Source organism: Otolemur garnettii, unplaced genomic scaffold, assembly GCF_000181295.1.
Source record: "Otolemur garnettii isolate 467f Iridium unplaced genomic scaffold, OtoGar3 scaffold00029, whole genome shotgun sequence".
Lineage (NCBI taxonomy): Eukaryota > Metazoa > Chordata > Mammalia > Primates > Galagidae > Otolemur > Otolemur garnettii.
Genome location: NW_003852424.1, coordinates 424,748 through 447,384, shown reverse-complemented (window position 1 = coordinate 447,384; position 22,637 = coordinate 424,748). Strand labels below are relative to the sequence as shown.

The 22,637-nt window shown below is 38.4% G+C and overlaps 1 protein-coding gene and 1 non-coding gene across 3 annotated transcripts in view; both read left to right on the top strand.

Annotated features, from left to right (window-relative positions):
* Positions 1–22,637, top strand: part of WDR93 (WD repeat domain 93) — a 72,776-nt gene that overhangs the window by 10,203 nt on the left and 39,936 nt on the right. For both annotated transcript variants that reach the window (XM_003788626.1, XM_003788625.1), the window contains exons 4-6: positions 9,786–9,864; positions 12,224–12,333; positions 14,576–14,614. In XM_003788626.1, the coding sequence (XP_003788674.1) occupies positions 9,786–9,864; positions 12,224–12,333; positions 14,576–14,614 (228 nt within the window). The remainder of the gene's footprint in view (positions 1–9,785; positions 9,865–12,223; positions 12,334–14,575; positions 14,615–22,637) is intronic.
* Positions 14,736–14,838, top strand: LOC111724967. Its single transcript, XR_002773166.1, has one exon. It is a non-coding gene; the product is annotated as a U6 spliceosomal RNA (small nuclear RNA).

Here is a 22,637-nt window from a genome sequence, read left to right as displayed (position 1 = left end):
TTCCCCCAAGAGGAAACTAAACAAAGAAATAACGGACTTAAACAAGACCCTAGAACAAATGAACTTAACAGACATTAACATTAACACAACATTTCATCCTAAGAAAACTGAATACACATTCTTCTCATCAGCCCATGGATCATCCTCCAAAATTGGTCATATGTTAGGACACAAGTCTAACCTCAGCAAATCCAAAAGAATATAAATTATCCCCTGTACCTTCAAGGACAATATGGAATAAAAGTTGACAACAGTAACAGAAATCTTCATATTCAAACAAAGTCAGGGAAACTAACCTTTTGCTGAATGATTGCTGGGTCAGAGATGAGATTAAGAAGGAGATAATTAGATTTCATGAACAAAATGATAATGAAGTCATAAACTATCAAAACCTGTGGGATACCTCAAAGGCAGTCCTAAGAGGCAAAATTATGGAATTAAATGCTTTCATCAAGAAAACAAAAAGAGGGTGGCACCTGTGGCTCAGTGGCTATGGCACTGGCCCCATATACCAAGTGTGGCAGGTTCAAACCCGGCCCTAGCCAAACTGCAACAAAAAATAGTGGGGCATTGTGGCGGGCACCAGTAGTCCCAGCTACTTGGGAGGCTGAGGCAAGAGAATCACCTATGCCCAGCAGCTGAAGGTTGCTGTGAGCTGTGATGCCACAGCACTCTACTGAGGGTGACAAAATGAGACTCTGTCTCTAAAAAATAAATAAATAATAAAGTCTTTGGGATTCTTTAAAAAAAAAAAGAAAGTAAGAAAGAAAACAAAACAAAAAGAAAGCAAGTTAACAATTGGCCATCTCAAGCAACTGGAAAAGGAAGAACAATCCAACCCCAAACCCAGCAGAAAAAAAGAACCAAAATTAGAGCACAATTAAGTGAAACTGAAAATAAAAGAATCATTTGGAAGATAGCAAAACAAAAAGTTGGTTCTTTGAAAAGATTATTAAAATTGATAAAGCCTTTTCCAGATTAACCAGAAACAGAAAAGTAAAGTTTCTAAAGTTCCAATATATATGCATCAGAAGTGATAAAGGGGAAATAACAGCAGATACCACAGAAATACAAAAGATCCTCAACACTTACCACAAAAAATTCTATGCCTAGAAATATGAAGATATAGAGGAAATGGAACAATACCTGGAAGCACGCCACTTTCCTAATCTCAACCAGAAAGAAGTAGAAATTTTGAATAGCCCTATATCAAGTTCTGAAATTGCATCAACTATACAAAATCTTTCAGAAAATAAAAACCCTAGACCAGATAGTTTCACACCAGAATTCTATCAAACCTTCAGAGAGAAACTAGTTCTTATATTGCATAATCTATTCCAAAGCATGGAGAAGGAAGGAATCCTCCTCAACACATTCTATGAAGCAAATATCACCCTGATTCCAAAACCAGGAAAGGACCTAACAAAAAAAGAAAACTACAGGCCAATATAATGAATATCAGTGCAAAAATAGTCAATAAGATCTTAGCAAGCAGAATACAGAGACACATTTTTAAAAGTTATACTTCATGATCAAGTAGGTTTTATCCCAGGGATGCAAGGTTGGTTCAACATACGTCCATAAATGTAATTCACCACATAAATAAAATTCAAAATAAAGACAATATAATTCAATTGATACAGAAAAGGCTTTTGACAATGTGCAGCATCCTTTTTTAATAAGGACACTTAAGAAAATGGGCTTACGTGGGACACTTCTTAAACTGAGAAAGGCCATCTACAGCAAACCCACTGCCAGTATCATATTAAATTGAGTAAAACTGAAAGCATTTCCACTAAGATCTGGAACTAGGCAAGGATGCCCACAGTTACTACTGCTATTTGACATGGTGGAAGTCCTAGCCTTTGCAAATCAGTCAAGAGAAGGAGATCAAGGGTATTCAAATGGAGAAAGAGGAGGTCAAACTCTTTGTTTTTCATGGATGACGTGGTCATATACCTGGAAAACCCCAGGGATCCAACTACAAAGCTCTTAGAAGTGATCAAGGAATATAGCAGTGTCTTGGGATACAAAATCAATACCAATAGTCAAGCCAAAACATAATCAAAGACTATTCCTTTTATAGTAGTGCCAAAAAAGATGAAACACCTGGGAATGTATCTAACAAAGGATATAAAAGATCTCTATAAAAAAAAAACTATGAAACCCTGAGGAAAGAAATAACAGAAGTTGTTAACAAATGGAAAAACATACCATGCCTGTGGTTGGGAAGAATCGACATTGTTAAAATGTTCATACTACCCAAAGCAATCTACAGATTTAATGCAATCCCCATCAAAGCACCAATATCATAGTTTAAAGAACTTGAAAAAATAGTACTTCATTGTATATGTAATCAGAAAAAAAAAAACCTGAATAGCCAATATAATACTTAGAAATAAAAACAAATCTGGAGGATTTGTTCACACTCCCAGATTTCAGATTATAGGACAGTTGTCTATAGTGATCAAAGCAGCATAGTATTGGCATAAAAATAGAGATATGAATAAACGGAATAGAATAGAGAATCTAGAAATGAACCCAGGCACATATCGTCATTTGATCTTTGATAAGCCTAACAAAACATGCACTGGGGAAAAGAATCCCTATTTAACAAATAGTGCCAGGAAAACTGGCTAGCAACCTGTAGAAGACCGAAACTGGACCTCCATCTCTCACCACTAACAATAATTGATTCTCACTGGATAAAAGATTTAAATTTAAGACATGAAACTATAAAAATACTACAAGAGAGTGCAGGGGAAACACTTGAAGATAGTGGTCTGGGAAAATGTTTTGTGAGGAAGACCCACTTGGCAATTGCAGGCAACATCAAAAATAAATAACTGGGATATGATCAAGCTAAAAAGCTTCTGCACTGCTAAGAGCATTACAACTGAAGCAGACAGCCTTCAAAATGGGAGAAGATTTTTGCATGTTATGAATCTGACAAAGGCCTAATAACTAGAATCTACAGAGTACTCAAATTAATCAACTGGGAAAGAACAAACAACCCCATTTATAAGTGAGCAAGAGACTTGAATAGACACTTCTCTAAAGATGACAGATAAATGGCCAACAAACACATGAAAAAATGCTTATCGTCCATAAGCATCAGAGAAATGCAAATCAAAACCACTTTGAAATATCACTTAACTTCAGTAAGATTAGCCCACATCACAAAGTCCCAAAGCTGCAGATGCTGGCATGAATGTGGAGAGAGGGGAACACTTATACACTGCTGGTGGGATTGTAAACTAATACAACCTTTATGAAAAGAAGTATGGAGAATTCTCAAGTAAAATTTAATCTTTCATTTGATCCCACAATTCCATTACTAGGCATCTACCCAGAAGAACAAAAATCATTTTACCACAAAGGCATTCACCCCAGAATGTTTATTGCAGCTCAGGTCATAATTTCCAAGTCATGGAAGCAACCCAAACTCCTATCAACACACAAACGGATTAACAAATTGTCATATATGTATACCATGGAATACTATGCAGCCATTAAAAAGATGGAGACTTTACATATTTTGTGTTTACCTGGATGGAGTTGAAACATACCCTCAGTAAAATATCTCAAGAATGGAAAAAAATATATCCAATGTACTTAATATTAATGTGAAATCAATGCCTAAATAATTACATTCCTACACAAATGATAAACACAAATATAGTGGGAGGTGAGGAGGAGGAAGGGAAGGAGGCAGGACTATTGGTGGGAGAGGGAGGGCAATTAGCGGGATGTCACCTAATGTGCACAAAGTGAGGGTGTTCAGCACACCCCCTGGGTGAAAGGCTCAACTACAACATGAACTTTACCTTGGAAGTGAGAACAAGGTAACCTAAAAATTTGTGCCCTCATACTAATTTGGAATTAAATAAATAAAAATAAAAAATCATAATGGGATACATTATATACATACTAGAGTGCCTCAAATTAAAAGCACTCACTATGCCAAATGTTGCAAAGATACACAACAACTGGTATGCTACTGGTGGTAAAGTGTAATGGTACCACCGCTTTGGTAGTTTCTTAAAATGTTAAACATAACATCATACAATCCAGCCCTTCCACTCTTAGGTATTTACCCAAGAGGAATGAAATCACATGTCCATACATAGACTTGTATGTGAATATTCATGGGAGCTTTATTTCTAAGAGCCAAAAATCAGAAACCACCCAAATGTCATCAACAAGTGAATGCAAAAGCAAATTGTGGTATATTCATACAATGTAATACTATTCACCAATAAAAAGAATGAACATTAATGCATATAGTGACATATATAAATCTCAGAATAACTAGGCTGAAGTCAGACAAAGAATGAATGCATACTGTATGATTCCATTTTTATAAAATTCTAGAAAATACTAATTGATAAGTGACAGAAAATAGATCTGTTATTGCCTGGGGCAACACAAGGAAGGAACACAGAGGAGCAGAAAGAAATAGTGGAGGTGATGGAGATGTTTACTGTCTTGGTTGTGGTAATGGATTCAAGGGGCAGACATGTCAAAACTTACCAAATTGTACACTTCAGCGTACAGTTTATTATGTCATTACACTGCTAGTGAAGCTGTTAAAAATTTTTAAATTTCACATTAAAAAATGAGCAAAGAGCAGACCCCAGAGAGCTCTTAGCAGCTCTATTGCCACCCAACCTAATGACAACCACAGAAAGAGCCACAGCTGTGCAGCCTGCCTGAGTCCCCATCACCATAGCTCTGAACCTGGAGGTTGAGGCCCAGCTACTGCCCAAATTTGCACTGTAGCAGCTGTGGCCCTGGAAGCCACATATAGGCAGGGGCACTGGCCAGCTAGGGTCAAAAAGGTCATGGCAATGACAAATTTAGGGCACAAATGATTCACCGTAAGGAACAGATACAGTTTCATTAACAGGAAGGACACGAAGGAGATGTATTTAGACAGCAGGTAGCCATTAAATAATCTCAGGAAGCACTTTCACAGAGGAGGAGATGGAGTTTGATGTTGTCAGAGGGTGCAGAGACAGCAGATGTTACAGGCCCTCGTGGCACTGTGGTGCAGAACAATAATATGCAGCAGGCAGCAACCACTATGAACACTGTCAGTGGCTTAGGCAGGTCCTCCAGGCCCTTACCAGCAAGACTATCAGAGTAGTGAGAGTGGGGAAAGGACTGCAGATTGGAGAGTGCTCCTGAAAGCCAGGTTCAGCAGCTCCTGCAGGGTGCAGGCAGCTGTTTCCAGCTTGGAGAGAACCACATCATTCCAACCCTCCTGTGCAGGGAGAAGTGAAAGAGAGGGCTGACAACAGGACGCAGAAGAATAAGGTGGATTGCTGACACGGGGCCAGTGTGTCAGGATCCTGGACCGCAATTTCCACAGCGCCCTCCTCACCAAAGACAGGCTGGAGAGGGCAGCAGTGAAGAAGATGAGGTCCAAAGTTGACAGCCACAATTGCACTTACAAATACCAGCACCCAGAAAGCCCGAAGCCACAACGTGGCAGAGACAAAAGCAAGAGATCCGCCAACTGAGAATTGTGTCTATTCCTGAGGCAGAGCAAGGCCGGACTGAGTAAAGTCAAGCTGACTGCCTTCTGCCACTACCTTGCTTTGTCACCCAACACAAAGGAATGTTAGCCCAGCTGGATGACACCGGCCTGTGGTCTCAGCTGCTCGGGAGGCTGAGGTGGGAGGCTCTGGAGCCCATGAATTCAAGGATATAGTCACATGGCAAGATACCATCTTTAAAATAATGGATGAATTAAAAAATGGATAAGAAATCTCAGTAGTAAGAAATGAATAAAGACTGGAGCTAAGACCTTAAGTGGTTTTTGTGGGTTTTTTCCCCCCATTGACCAGATCACCAGAACTATTTGCATTACCTGCGTAGTATCTTGTTTTTATTCAGTAGTGACAAACATGTTTTATTAAAATCCTGGTTTTTCTCACTACAGCTGTAAGGATTTTCAAATTATTTCTTACCTGGTTAAGATGAGATTTTTAAGATTCTTTTTCTTTTTTTCTTTTTTTGGTGGTATATGGTAAGCACTTAATTTTCTGATAGAGCAAGTAGATGAACAGTATAGTTAACATCACTTACATGGTCCTCTTCCAGCATTTTATTGTGAAACATTTCAAACCTACATAAAAGTTTAAAGAATTGTGTTTACCTATAACCACCAAGACTACGTTATGAGTACCTCATTTTTAATGTTATACATTACTACTTAATTTTTTTAAAAAGCCAAACTGCAAACTGTTAACAAAGGTCTTAATAATGATAAAAAATATTAAGAAAATTTAAAAAGTGACTAGGAAAAAAAGTGACTGGGAGAAAATATCTGATTTACATATTTTTATGTATTTATATCTATAATATCTAAGAACTACAAATCAATAATAAAAAGACCACCCAATAAAAAATAGGTAAAAGACTTGAATTGGTGTTTTACAAAGGAAGGTACATGAATAACCATTTTTTAAGTGTTTAATATCATTAGTTAATAGAGAAATGCAAACTAAAATCTCAATAGGATACCACTGAACATCTATTATTAATATAATGCTTAAAATTAAAGACTAACCATACCAAATAGAGTGGTTATTAATTAACCACTCAATAATTAATATAATGCTTAAAATTAAAGACTAACCATTCCAGTCAGCGTCTACCAAGGATGTAGAACAATAGAAACTTATATACATTGCTGGCAGTTGTATAATCTAGCACAGCCATTTTGAAAAAGAGGTGAGTAGTTTCTTACAAACTTAAACCTATAACATATCAATTCCATACCCAGGTATTTACCCAAGAGTAATGAAAACTATGTTCACACAAGGATTTGTGTAAGATATTCATAGCAGATTTTTTGGTAATAATAAACTGGACATAATCAGAGAACAAATGATTTGTGGTACAGTAATTCGATGGCACAATATTCACCAATAAAACACTGCTGATGATTCCAACATAATGGGTGAAACTCAGAAACATCAAGTTGAGTGAAAGAAGCCAGACACAAGAGGATATTCCACTTACATGAAATTTAAGAGCAGATAGAACTACTCTGTGTTAGTGATGGACAACATAACATTGGTTGCATGTAAATGTGTAATTGAAATAGGCATGAGTGAACTTGCTGCAATAATTGTAATGTTCTGTACCTTGACTGGGTGTTAGTTACATGGATGTTAGTTACATTTGTCAAAACTCATCAAGTTATAGCCAGGCACAGTGGCTATCACACCTGTAATCCCAACACTCTGGGAGGTTGAATCACTGGGAGGATCACTTGAGTTCAGGAGTTCAAGGCCAGCTTGAGCAAGAGTGAGACTAAAAATTGAAAAATTAGCTAGCACCATGGAAAGCACCTGTAGTCCCAGCTACTCAGCAGGCTGAGGCAGGAGGATCACTTGAGCCCAAGAGTTTGAGGTTGTAAGTTACGATGCCACGACATTCTACCCATAGTGACAGAGACTCTGTCTCAAAAAAAAAAAAAAAAATACACTAACTCATCAAGTTATGTACTTAATATCAGTACCTTTACCTATATCTTAAAAAAACTCTGTAAAGGCTCGGCACCTGTGGCTCAAGTGGTTAAGGCACCAGCCACATACACCTAAAGGTGGTGGGTTCGAATCCAGCCTGGGCCCGCCAAACAACAGTGATGGCTGCAACCAAAAAATAGCTGAGTGTTGTGGCTGGCGCCTGTGGTCCCAGCTACTTAGGAAGCTGAGGCAGGAGACTCGCTTGAACCCAGGAGTTGGAGGTTGCTGTGAGCTGTGATGCCACTGCACTCTACCCAGGGGGACAGCTTGAGGCTCTGTCTCAAAAAAAAAAAAAAAAAAAAAAAAAACTCTGTAAAGAAAAAGATACAGGGAATGTTCCTCAGCTCATTTTGTGAGCCCAACATAACTGTGATACCCAAACTTGAAGGGGACACTATAAAGAAAGTACTGTTGATGAATTAAAACACACTAGAAATATTTTTTAATCTATGTATTCATAATAATATGTTTTTAAATACTTCATTATCACCTGGGAATGTTGCTAGAGCACAAACTGAGTACTCTGAAAACTGATAAGGGAATGAATCAAACTTTTGTCTTGACTTTCCCATGTGGGTTATATTTCAAGGATACCAAGTAGTGATGATGGAAAGATCTTCTTTATGGAAGAATTCTTTATATATTTTTTTTCTTTGAGACAGAGTCTCACTTTGTCACCCTAGGTAGAGTGCTATGGTTTCATAGCTCACTGCAACCTCAAACTCTTAGGCTCAAGTGATCCTCCTATCTTGGTGTCCCAAGTAGCTGAGACTACAGGCACCTGCTGATCACACCCAGCCTCTATTTTTAGTAGAGGCAGGTCTTACTCTTGCTCGGGCTGGTTTCAAACTCATGAGCTCAAGCAATCCACCTGCCTTGGCCTCCCAGAGCTCTAAGTTTACGGGCATGAGCCACTGCACTCGGTCTTTGTAGAAGAATTCTAACAAATGCAGAAGGAATGGTAGAACTTAGCTATCTTGATTTTGTAGCCATTTTACACGCTAGTGGTCTAGGCAATAACCACCAATGGCTCATGGGGGATTTTATAATTAATGAGTCAGGATGACAACACCTGTTATCAATTATCAATTTTGACTTTACTAAAAAAGACACACCACATATTATGGGCCTCTAGGTTCAAAATAATTGAACCTACATCTAATCAAAGCTCTAGATCTGATTACCAGTTTACAGGCAGTCCAGGGACTCAGAGGAACATGCTGATACCATGAAGGTGCCATCAGTTTGACCCACAATGTCCAGTTCCATAGAATAAATGACCTGGCATCTTCAACAAATAAATGGCAAAGAGAAAAACAAATGAGGATGCCACTATAAACTTAGACTTACAAGATATATTAACTAAATGCAATCCATGGGCTTCATTTGGATCCTGATTTGAACAAACCAATTGTGATAAGATATTTATGACATTTTTGAGACAGTTGAAGAAATTAAAAAACACACTGGAAATTAAATGATGCTTAGGAATTATTAATAATGTAGGCTTAATTTAAAAAAATATGAATGAGTAAGGTAATAAAATGTCTGTCATATATTGATAATTGCTGAAGCTGAGTAATGAATATACTGGGTTGTTCTATTTTCTCTCTTTTTGTATGATTTAAAATTTCCATAACAACAAGTTGGTATTAAAATACATAAAATTTAAAAAATTGTAACTAGTTCTCATTACATAAGTTAGGGGACTTATCAGTTTAACTGATCTGGCCACCTTATTTTGCTAGTAATCTTTCAGATCCTTAAAGACACACATAACCATACCCATTGAGCCTCTCTTAGCTTGCCCACAATTTGAGCAGATTTAACACTAGAGTTACATTTAATTTCCATTACGGTAGCTAGAGCCTTTTGTCCAGCAACCTCCAGAGTGTTCAGTGTCATGTAGAATGTATTTCAATTCAGTGGAGGGACTGGATACCAACCTAGGCTGTAGTGTTAGCACACCCAACCACAAGATCTAAGAGTATGTCACAAATCACCAGTAGCATTTATAAAACGTAAGTCCAAAAACATTCAGAAAAGTGAGTCCCACTTCCTTATATACTATGCTGTCCAATTTCTGTACAAGAAAAAATGGAAATTGTGAAGCAGTTTGAGGCATTTTTCATGTTCTAAGCTTTAAAAGGACATCTGTTCTGGGTATGAGCCGCAGAAAGCCCTGAACTATATTCTTTCGGGTCACCAAGCTGAACTAACTATCAGCATCTCTTTTGTTTTCAGGAGGATGCCAGCAAGCAAACCGCCTGTACAAAGATGGAGATCTCTCAAGGAGGGGACTTTGCAGCTTTCCTCCTGCAAGGCAAGACTATCCAAAGACTGTTAACATAGTTCCGATTTTCAGTTTCTTTCAGATGAGTACTTTCCTTCCTTCAAACTTTTAATTTAGAATTGTTTTAGATTTGCAGAAGAGTTGCAGAGATGTTACAGAGTTTCTCTATGCTATGCCCTTCACCCAGCATTCCAAATGCCAATATTCCACATAATCATCTATGTTTGTCAAAAGTAAGCAAATAACATTGGCACAATGTAATTAACTAATCACTACAGAGATTTTTTTGCAGATTTTACTGTCTTTTCCACTAATCAAATTTTTCTGTTCCACAGTTCAACCAAGAATAGCATATTGTATTTAGTATTGTTTTCCATGTGGTCTGCTCTTATCTGTGTCAGTTTCTTGGTCTTTCCTCGTTTTTCATGGCCTTCACTCTTCTGAAGAGTACCAGTCAGGTATTTTGTAGAGTATTTCTCAATTTCAGTTTGTCTGATATTTTTCTCATGATCCAACAGGGGTTAAGGATTTGAAGAGGTGAAGTGTTCTCCTGAGTGCTTTGTATCAAAGGGTATGACTCACCACTGCTGACACCAACCTTGGTGGCTTGGTGAAAGTGCTATCTCCCAGCTTCTCCTCTGTAGCGCTGCCATTTTTCCTTTCCTACACTCTGTAAGGAGCAAGTCATGAAATCCAACCACACTCAAAGGGAGATGATTTAAGCATGTGTCCAAAAATCACCACAATACACCATGGAGCACTCAGCCATAAAAAGGGATGAAATAATGTTCTTTGCGGCAACCTGGATGGAACTGGAGACCATTATCCTAAATGGAGTATCTCAAGAACAAAAAACCAAACACCATATATGCTCACTGATATGCGGGAGCATATATGTTTAATGGGTACACGTGAGCACAAAGTGATATAAAGGACGTTGGAAACCAAGAAGAGGAAAGGATAGGATAGGGGAGTCCAGTGTACCTCCTGGGTACAGTGAACACTATTCTAAAGACAGGTACACAAAAAAACCTTACTTAAGCATTATACAACGTATCTATATAACAAAAACTTCTGCAACCCCTTAATATTTTGAAATAAAAGCAAACAAAACCACTATAGTAATTAACATTTTGGGGGGACACTTTGAGATGATCCAAGTATACTGTCTCTCCTTTTTTACCCACCAAATTTAGCACATCACTAATCTTGCCTGCTGCAGTTATCACTGTGGGTAGAACATATTTCATTCACATATTTGTTATCTTGATTTCTGACTGTTAAATATTTTTATATATGGTATTTAGGCCTCTATTTTATGCTCTTCCCCAAGGCCCCTCATATGTTAGGGGCTTGAGGGCAATATGTATTTTTTTTTTTAGACAGTCTCACTATGTCACACTTGGTAGAGTGCTGTGGTGTCACAGCTCATAGCAACCTCAAACTCTTGGGCCTAAGCGATTCTCTTGCCTCAGCCTCCGAAGTAGTTGGACTATAGGTGTCCACTATATTGCCTGGCTATTTTTTTGTTGCAGTTGTCATTGTTGTTTAGCAGGCCAGACCAGGTTCAAACCTGCCAGGCCTGGTGTATATGGCCAGCGCCCTAACCACTGAGCTATGGGTGCCAAGCCGAGATACATATTTTATAATGCTTTTGTATTTGAGGGAGCCTTTGTACCATCTATGGTAGTGTTCTCTGGCTGCCATAAGGTAGCCTCAAACTGAGTGGTTTACAATAAAAGATATTTATTTTCTCACAATTCTGGAGGCCAAAAGTCTGAAATTAAGGTGTCTAGATGGTTACTTTTGTGAGGAAACATTTAGCCAGGATTCTATACCATGGGAGAGCAACCTTTCCCAAGTTGATAGGCATTCTGTACAGAAGCTAAGAATGTCTCTATGATAAGATCAAGTCCCACAACCACCCCCTAAGTTGTCATCTCCTCAAATATAGGTCAGAAGAATTATTTTAGGGCATCTTTCCCAATTCTAAATCTTCCTTAGCCCTGTTCCTCTCACTTACTAATGCTATTTATGCTGCCTTCCTCCCCAGACAGGTACAGCCCAAAGCAAAATGTCAGTGGGGTTTATCATTTGCAGGAACTGAGCAGAGCGAGCAGCCTGGTTGAAGCTGCTGTATCAGTGCTGTCAGTGTGAGAAGCCCTTTTTCCCTTAGGTGGTGGTGACTTGAGAGGTAACTGTCCATGGGAAAGTTATTAGGGGAGTGAGAACTACATTTCCTTCTATTTGTTGAAGTTACTGTTCTGAGGGTCTCTGCTAAGAGATGCCTGACCTCTGTGCCAGCTGTCCCAAGAAGACGGGCTGCTCCTTAGAAGAGGCCTGTGCCCTACTTCCACTTGCTCAATGGTTCTCTGGTTTCCCAATGTAGGAGCTGGAGATGTTTGGCTGGATGTGTATAAATTGCCCAAGGAGGCTTGGCTCAAGGAATTGGAACACCCCCAACTCACTTTAAATTCAAAGAAAAAAGGCAAACAACCGGTAGGAAACATCTCTGCTTTTGACTGATAGATTTCTCCCTCGACCCACATCTAGTCTGAATCCTTCTTGGAATTTCAAGATAAATGAGGCCTTTAGACTATAAGGGAAGCCAATAAGAACATTGGCCCAAGTCTCCCAAATCAATTTTTCTTTGATTAAAATCAGATATTAAAAGTAGCGGTGTCTTCAGTAGTGGGAATCTCTGTGTTGCTCTTGTCAGGGAGGTACCTCTCCACTGAGACCACTGCTGGAAGCAGGGTCATTTGTTGTGACTATTGATTCACAAGTAAATTTTTTTTCTCCTGGCCAAAATAATCTGGGGTTTTTTTGGGTTTTTTTGTTTTTGAGACACAGTCTCACTCCGTCGCCCTGGGTAGAGTGCTATGGTATCACAGCTCATAGCAACTTCAAACTCTTAGGCTCAAGTGATCCTCCTGTCAGTGTCCCAAGTAGCTGAGACTACAGGCCCCACCACCACATCCAGCTAGTTTTTCTGTTTTTAGTAGAGATGAGGGTCCCACTGTTGCTCAGGCTGCTCTCAAATTGCGGGACTCAAGCAGTCTTCCTACTTCAGCCTCCCGAGTAGCTGGTATTACAGGCATGAGTCGCATGCCTAGCTAATTTTTCTATTTGTAGTAGAGATGAAGTCTTGCTCTTGCTCAGGCTGGTCTTGAACTCCTGAGTTCAAGTGATCCTCCTGCCTCAGCCTCCCAGAGGGCTGGGATTGTAGGCATAAGCCACCATGCCAGTCCCTAAAATAATCTTTTCATGCCTTGAATTCCACTAATTTCCCAGACTGTGGTATAAAGGGGTTGTTCTCAATATACAGAAATACATAAATTCTGTTATATTACCCTTAGAAGGCAGTTACCCTACCATTTTAGTTTTTTAAGTTCTTTTGTTTTTGAGATAGTCTCACTTTGTCACCCTGGGTAGAGTGCCATATCATCATAGCTCACGGCAACCTCAAACTCTTGGGCTCAAGTGATCCTCTTGTCTCTTTTTTTTTTTTTAAGAAATGGAGTCTTGCTCTCTTGCTCTTGCTCAAGCTGATCTTAAACCCCTCAGCTCAAGAAATTCACCTGTCTTGGCCTCTCAGAGTGCTGGAATTACAAGCGTGACTCACTGCACCCAGCCAGCATTTTACTTTGTATATGATTGCTGAGCTTTGCGCTATGTCTTTAAAATATAGTTGCTCAGTAAATATTAAGACTTTTGCTTGTTTATACAATGTGTGCTTATTATTTTTCTTTTCGTAATTACTACCAACTAAGATTAATTGAGCACCCCTTTAAAACATATTGTATGAGGTGCTAAAGAATTAGTGATTATTGATTATTAATATCATTAATAATTAGTGATAGTTTTTGATACAAGAGATCAAAACTGAGGCTCATATCCACTGCTGACCTTACTGAGTGGCTTTGAATAAATGCCTTTACCCCATTTCTCCCTGCCCACACATTGGGGTACAGTCCTCAGTCTCTGGGTGATTTGCCAGCCCAGAGACCTCCATCCCCTAAACTCTTACAGAAGTTATTGTTTATACCTCTTATTTTAACACTTTTCACATATTTTCTTGGTATTTAGTTGTCTTCTTATGTGTGAAAGTCCTTTTGTTTTCAATAGATAATACATTTCTGAATTGTTAAGACCACGCCTTCTGTTTATCAACCAATCCCATAGTATCATACTAAGTACCCAAAAGATACATTTTTTGATGGACTAATTACGTTGAGCAGCAGTGGTTTCTCACCACAGTTTACTCCTTCGTCATATGGTAAGAAGTGACCAGCTGATGCTGTTTACAGTGATAGTTCCTTTACTATGAATTTAGAGTTAGGTATAATTCTCAATCCATCATACTGGCAGAAAAAAAAAGAAAAAAGAAAAGATATATAATTCTCAACATCACTGATATAGTTTCCCAGTCAGAAATCAACTTAGTTTTTGTGATGATGTCCAAACTAATCTCACTTCTGTTCATTTATATTTCCTCTTGTTATCATTAACTATTTCTTGTTTCTCCAATTACTTTTTAAGATCTGGAAAATAGGGGTCATTTGTTAAGATCCCATAGGCCAGAAGACCACACAAGTATTGGTCCTTGATGCCTTCTGCCTGAATGCATTTCTCACAAGAATAACTGAGGGGGACAGAAAAGAATCTTAGAAGATGAATGGGGGAGAGGAGAACATATATCAAACCTATCATGAATTAATTTCTTATTTTTTCTCTTTAGAACATTCTCGATCCCATTGCTACAGATAACTTAGAAATGGTAAGAAACTTCAAAGAAAATCTCCAGAGAGACTTAAGTTGCATTTTAGAGATTTTTATTTTTATTTGAAATTTACCTTAAAGATCAAATTTACAAATTTTACCTTAAAGATCAAATATACTCGCTTCAGCAGCACATATACTAAAATTGGAATGATACAGAAAACATTAGCATGGCCCCTGCACAAGGATGACACATAAATTCGTGAAGCATTCCATATTTGGGGGGGGGGTTGTTAAAGAGTCACAAAGGGCTTATGAAAATCATTTTTGAATTAATAATTAGAATAGTAAGCAAATAATCCTATGATCCACTAATCTGTTTTATCTGTTAGGTTTATGAATCAAGGAGAATTACTCTGTGTAGTCTAGTCATTTCGATTTGACTTCAAATATAAAATTATGTGTAGTGATGTCTCCCAGCCCTTACATGTGGATATTTTTTCCAGTGGACTTGTATGCTGATAATTCTAGACCAAAGTAAATATGGCAGAATATTTATACATGAAAAAATATTTTGCAAATATTTTCTATAATTGTATTATTCATTTAAAATATTGATAGCTTGTGTTAGTTTCAGGGAGGGGTGTATATTTTGATAAAAAATACTTGACTTTGTAATTCTGTATATTATATATAATTTATAGCAGAGCCATTTTAAGACACCTTGTCACATTTTTTGTTTAATTGTGAAAATTTTATTATCGGTGATATTAAAGTATTCTTTGAGTACATAATGACAAACTAGAATTAAAGTGTAAACAGTGAACATACTGTATGCTGTACAAGCTATATTATAATTTGCTATTTTAGCATCTGTATTTTGGTTAGAAGATATTATTAAATGTAGATGTTAAGGATTGGAAAAGTCTAATTTTATTTTTAGAAATAATGAATATAAATTTGTTTTTGCTTGATTAAAATAGCTTATTCCTAAAAAAAAAAAAAAAAAATCAAATATACTAGCAAAATGTTCCACCAGGGTACTGTTTTCATTTTCTCTGTGACTTAATCTTTTACCTCATACTGTTGAAGATGGCCTTCTACCCTTGAGGACAATTGACCCAAGTCCTTTTGTCCATAGGTGGGTTTACTTGAAGTTAAGAGAGCTTGAATTTCAGGGGAACCTCACTTTGAGCCCCTCCCAATGTGTTAATGTAATGGTACGTTCTTGTAAAGTTGATAGAAGTAGCATTTTAACCACATTTATTTAAAACCATTATCTCTTTTCACTCTCACTTCTGTCACCGTTTACCCCATTTTAAGTGATACTAGAGTGGCCATGAACAGTTAGTGCTTATAACTTTGTGTTCTTTCACTTACTTACCAGAGGGCAAAACCTAGATTTGCCCTTGCCAAAATATCAGCCCAGTGCACCAAGCCAAGTGCCTTGGTGGCGGGCGGGAGGGGGGGTTGTCTTTGTGTTGGAATCCCCTAGAGAACAGAGAGGCTTCCTGTAGCTCTGGTCATGAGGTTCTGGCTCACCCTCTGAAGGGCTCCCAGCTTGGTGTGTGTGTGTTTTCTGAATCTTTAAGGTATATTTATCTTCTTATAATAATGGTGATTATCTCTAGAGAGGACCTGTTTATTGGAATGACCTACTTTTTCCTAGAGGGATGTATTCACATATTATTTATATTATTTGCAACATGATACAGGTGTCCTAAAGGTCTCCATAAATAGGAAAAATTTAAAAATTTGTGTTTAATATATTTTATATTTATAGGTCAACATGTAGAGAAATACAGGGTGGCCATAAAGTTCATATGCAATTTTACTTTATGGTCACCCTGTATTTTGTGAATAAAAGTACATTTAGCTATAATTTCCCCTTTTCCCTATGTATGTATGTATGTATAATGGCCTTTTTGTGTGTGCAGAGTCAGGGTCTTGCTATTTCCCAGGCTGGTCTTGAACTTGTGGGCTCAAGTGATCCTCCTGCCTCAGCCTCCCAGAGTGCTGGGGATTCAAACCTTATCCATGTCATCTGACTTTATTTTATATTTTGTGTTCTATTATTTATACTTTTTTGTTCGACCTTTGGGGAGAGCTCCCCAACCTGTCTCCCAACTCTTTTACTAAGTTTTACTCATTTTTGCTTACGTATTTTAATTTATAAGAACCTTTTTTCATTCTCTGATTGCCCCCCTCCCTTGTATTTATGTATTTACATATTTATTTATTTAGAATATTATTTTCATTTCACCAATTCAATATGGCTTTTCTGAAGAGAATTATGATAATTTTTGATGTTTTTCCTTCAGTATGGTCTCTGTTTCCACCAAGTTGCTTTTTCTCCCCTGTTTATTGTTTTGGTCTCTGTCTTTCAGAAGAAATGCTTTCCTTACTTGTCTGGTGATACTTAGCTTTCTACTCATATCTGAGAGTGGGTGACCCCAAGACACTGATGGGAAGCTCTGTACAGTGTGGAAGGGACTGGTTAATTTTGATTGTACTAGAGGGCGCTCTGTAGGGTGCCCTAACTGGTTTGGTTTTTGTTTTGGGGGGGGGTGGTTGAGACAGATTTTCACTGGTTATGAGCTCCTGGGCTCAAGCAATCCTCCCACCTCAGCCTCCTGAGTGGCTGGAACTACAGGCCTGTGCCACCATGCCTGACAAACTGCCAGTGTCTTGAAGTATTTTTTCTTTGCTGATTGGTTTTCCTGGGATGGCTCTTCTAATCTTCTGCCTGAGTTGTAGAGCCACATGGCTATGAGAAAGATGGCTTAGTAGTGAGGGATGATCATAACATTCAGTTTATAAATTTTCACTTTATTCTGTTGGCTGTACAGAGTTAGGAAGGGAGTCTAAGAGTTCAGACTACTAAGCTCTGCAAAGATGTTTTGCAATCCTCCTGTTGCTAGCTGCACTAACACGTCAGCCAACTTCCAGGGATACCTGGAGCTGCCATGTTCTTGCACCTTAGGAGTTTGTGGTATAGATTGGTGGCTACTAGGAGTTCTCCCTTAGGGGGTTAGGATCTAACTTCCTTGGGCTGCTAAATAATTTAGCCATCTGTTTCCCAGCTTTAAATCTTTGTTACTCATGTCTCCCCTGTTATTCTCTTAATCCTTAAAATGTATGCCTAAATGGGGGCGCCTGTGGCTCAAAGGAGTAGGGCGCCGGTCCCATATGCCAGAGGTGGCAGGTTCAAACCCAGCCCTGGCCAAAAACTGCAAAATAAATAAATAAATAAAAATAAAGAATGATGTTTAAAAAAAATGTATGCCTAAAAACCTTTATGGTCATTTTATTTATTTATTTATTTTGAGACAGTCTCATTATGTCACCTTTGGTAGAGTGCTTGGCATCAGAGCGCACAGCAACCTCAAACTCTTGGGCTTAAGCAATTCTCTTGCCTCAGCCTCCCAAGTAGCTGCGATTACAGGTGCCCACCACACCTGGCTATTTTTTGGTTGTAGTTGTCATTGTATTTGGCAAGCCCAGGCTGGGTTCAAACCCACCAGCTCCTGTGTATGTGGCTGGTGCCCTAGCACTGAGCCCTTTATTGTCAGTTTAATGGGGTTTCAGGAGGGAGAGGAGTTAAAGGTATGTGTTCATTCCACCATCTGTATTTTCTACCTTGGTCAGTGGCTATATCAGTATTCATCAGGTCCTTAGTTGCAGTAAAGATATTGGAAAGATCTCAAGCTTTAGAAAATCAGTAGGAAACAAGAGACAATAGGCAGTGAAAATGCTGAAGCCAGGATGCCACTACCACTCCTGCTGGGCACTGCCACCCTTCTGAGACCCTCCAAAACTGATGTCAGACTTTCCATGACATGGTGTTCTCTACTGTGAACAATTTCTCTACTTTCTCTGCGTCACTCCCTTAAGATTCAAGACATAAGCAAAAGTGCACAACTGACTGCGTCTGGGTCAGGTGCCAATGCTGCCCCCTTTAGCTTCATAGACAGAGAGAAATTGTTCAGGACTCAAACAATAGGAGAGTTTCCTCAAAATAGAAAACATATTCAGGGCTAGGTAGCCAAACACGATGAAATCCTCCACACTGCTACACAGGAAAGTTACTGTTTGCATGTTGTATCTTGTATCTGGCCCCCAGGGCCAAGGTTGGGGTGTAGTAAACGAGGTAACGTAAGGTGCAAAATTCAAGCATACACTCCCAGGGTCCTGCAAGTGAAGGGCTGGCACCTGCGAACAAGTGCCCCATGAATGTGCCCCCAGGTACCTCACTTCCCTTGCCCTGGGATTGGGTATCGTTGACCTCTTTACTGAACTTTGTTATTAGGTCTAATAGTTTGCTAGTTGATACTTTTGGATTTTTAGGTATAATTGTAACTGTTGATATTGAGAACTTTTTTCTCTTTCAAGTGTTTATGCTCTTATTTATCATTCTTAGCTTATTATATTTTCTAGGGTCTGTAGTGAAATGTCAAACAGTAGTAGAGACACTGGGATATTCATGACCTGTCTGACAATGAGTATGCTTTTAGTGTTTCACGATCAGCCATGAGGCTTACGTAGGGTGTTTTATTTTTACTTATTCTTTTTTTTTTTTTTTTTTTTTGAGACAGAGTCTCACTATGTCACCCTCAGTAGAGTGCTGTGGCATCACAGCTCACAACCTCAAACTCATCCATGTTGTACCAAATGGCAAGATCTTATTCCTTGGGGGGGCTGAATAATAGTCTATTATATATGTGTGCCACAGTTTCTTTATCCATTTATACTTAGGTTATTTCAACATCTTGGCTATTGTGAATAATGCTGCATTCTACATGGGAATGCAGATCTCTTTATGAGGTAGTAATTTCATTTTCATATATAGAAGAGGGATCTCTGGGCAATTCTGTTTTTAGTTTCTTTAGAAACCTCTGCACTATTTTCCATAATGGCTGTACCATCCCTCATCTTTTGAGATGAGTTTTTCTCCATTAGTATGGTAATGTTATGGGTTACATTAGTAGATTTTCTAACGTAAAAACATTCTTCCTCCCATTCTTGGGTAATCCATAGTTGATCATAAATCACTTAGTTACACTATCAATTTGTTTTGCTAATATTAAAATCTAAAATAAAATATTAGCAAAGGAAATAGCTAATTTATGTTCATTGATAGATTCAAGTTCAGACATGAAATTGCCTTATAGTTTTTTGTGCATGTGGTTTTCAGGTCAGCTTTTTACATCAAAGTTTACTAGCCTTGTAAAGTAAATTGAATAATCTTTCCTTTCTTACTCCCTATGTCTGAATAAGTCCTAAGGTCTTACTTAGCAGTAAATTTTTCTTTGTTTTCAATTTCTTGTATGATTATTAGTTCATCATTTTTTATCATAATCAATTGTGTTATTTCTTTAATGTCTTTCAATCTAAGAAAATCTCTCAGCTTTTTTTTTTTCCTTCTGTTTCACATTCTGGATTTCTCTAATTGTTTATTTTCTTTTTCTCCTCTACAAAGTTTTATTTTTTTTCACAAGTGAACAGAAGTTACATTACCATATATTACCCAAGAATATGAACAACTAAATTCAATATTCCCTTCTCTGTAGAAGCCTTGCAGCATAAATTAATGTAAGCCTCACTGATAGGAGGGAAAGGAATTCCAAGTCTGTTGTTGAAAAGGCTGTGGCACTCTGTTTTTTTGTTTCTTTGGGTTTTGGGGGAGTTTTTTTTTTGTTTGTTTGTTTGTTTGTTTGCAGTTTTAGGCTGGGGCTGGGTTTGAACCCACCACCTCCGGCATATGGGGCCGGCACCCTACCCGTTTGAGCCACAGGCACCATCCAGCTGTGGCACTCTGTACTAATCATCCCAGGAAGGCTGTCTGGCATCAGGATAAATGAAAGATGGATTATGGTAGTTTTGTTGCTCTTTGAATTCCTTCAAAAATTTTGTTTTCCTAAGAACAGAACATATGGACTTTCTTCCATTTTATTATGGATTTCCTTCTACCTTGTTATCATTTCTTCTCAGTATTTTCACCAGATCTGTGTTCCCCATAATTTTCCTTAGAGGTTAGAATTCCTTGTCCTTCTTTCTCTTTCCCAGCTCTCAATCTCCCTCTGCACCTTCATTTCCATGCTTGCTGTATAGATCTCTCCCACTTTCATATCCTTAAGCATCACCTTTAGGTGTCTCTCATCCCAGCTTGTCCTCTACTTCAAGACTCATATGTAATATCTCAAGTTGCTAGTTTGATATGTCCATTTAGATGGCACAAAAATCACCTCATTTTTAGCAAAACCAAAATCAAACTAATTTTCCCCTAAACCTGTTCTCTCATATTCTTTATCTCAGTTATCTGGCACATAGCCAATAAGCCAAAAATGTTGGAATCATCTTAACTTTTCCCTTTAAATCCCACTAGATCATGGTGCCTTTATTCCTATTCCTGAAATCTGTCCCTTATCAGAGTCAGCATGATTTCTAGAGTCTAACAAAGTGATTCATATAAAATACAAATGTGAACAGATCACTCCTCCTTTAAAAACTCCCCATCATCTACAGAAAAAAAATTAATCAATGATCTAGCTCCTGCTTACCTCCCTGACATTTATTTTGGCAATGTGGGACTGCCTGTAATTCCCAGAATTTATTTTGTTGTTTCCATGTTTCTGTGCCTTGGTACATGTTATTTCCTGCCTAAAATCTTTTTTTTTTTTTTGAGACTGAGTCTCACTATGTCACCCTCAGTAAAGTACTGTGGCATCACAGCTCACAGCAATCTCAAACTCTTAGGCTTAAGCAATTCTCTTGCCTCAGCCTCCCAAGTAGCTGGGACTACAAGTGCCCACAACACCCAGCTATTTTTTTTTTTTTTTTTTTTTTTTTTTAGAGACAGGGTCTCACTATATTGCCCAGGCTGGAGTGCAGTGGCTATTCACAGGCGCGATTCCACTACTGATCAGCTTTCATTGCAGTTGTCATCCTTGTTTAGCTGGCCTGGGCCAGGTTCAAACTCACCTGCCTCAGTGTATGTGGCTGGCTCCATAACCACTGTGCTACAGGCACTGAGCCTAAAATCCTTTTTTAATGTTTACCATTATTTTATTATTTTTTTAAGTTCAATATATAAATATCCATTGTATACCATTAACGATTAGAGAATTAAAGTTAATGTGACAACACAAAATATGAAATACATAGAAATAATTCTAAAGAAATATATAGTATTTCTACATGGAAAACTTCTAATTATTATTGAAAATATAAAAAGATATGCCTGTATATATTGCAAAATTGTTATTAATGATTTTTTTTACTTGTTTGCATATTCCTTTTGTTATAACTCAGGTTATTGTCTTTCTAAGTATATCACATAGCAAATTCAGTTTGCTCTGGGGGTTCAGAAGGAATGTAGCAAACAGCTGGTCCACTAGGGGGCACACATATCTGATATTGGGTGTTATGTATGCAAGTACCTTCAGGCTTTCCTGTACATTCATAATAAGAGTAACCAATAACACAACATTGACCATTTGTCTAGTTTGGGTTGCCTTTTGGATACATTTTTCACAACCTTCATCATGTCTTACACCTAAGATTAAAGAAGAAAGGTGAAGGGCAGCACCCATAGTTCAGCCAGCAGGGCACCAGCCACATACACCTAGGGTGACAGGTTTGAACCTGACCTGAGCCTGCAAATCATGCAACCAAAAAGTAGATGGGCATTGTGGCAGGCGCCTGTAAGTCCCAGCTATTTGGGAGGCTAAAGCAAGAGAATTGCTTAAGCCCAAAAGTTTGAGGTTATTGTGAGCTATGATGTCACAGCATTCTACCCAGGGTGACAGGGGAGGAGAGTGGAAAGGATGGGTGGAGGGAGAGTAATTGGTGGGACCACACCTATGGTGCATCTTACAAGGGTACATGTGAAATTTACGAGGTGTAGAATATAAATATCTTGGGTGGCGCGTGTGGCTCAGTGGGTAGGGCACCAGCCCCATGTACTGAGGTTGGCAGGTTCGGACCCAGCTCCCACCAGACTGCAACAAGAAGATAGCTGGGTGTAGTGGCGGGCACCTGTAGTCCCAGCTACTTGGGAGGCTGAGGCAAGAGAATCGCCT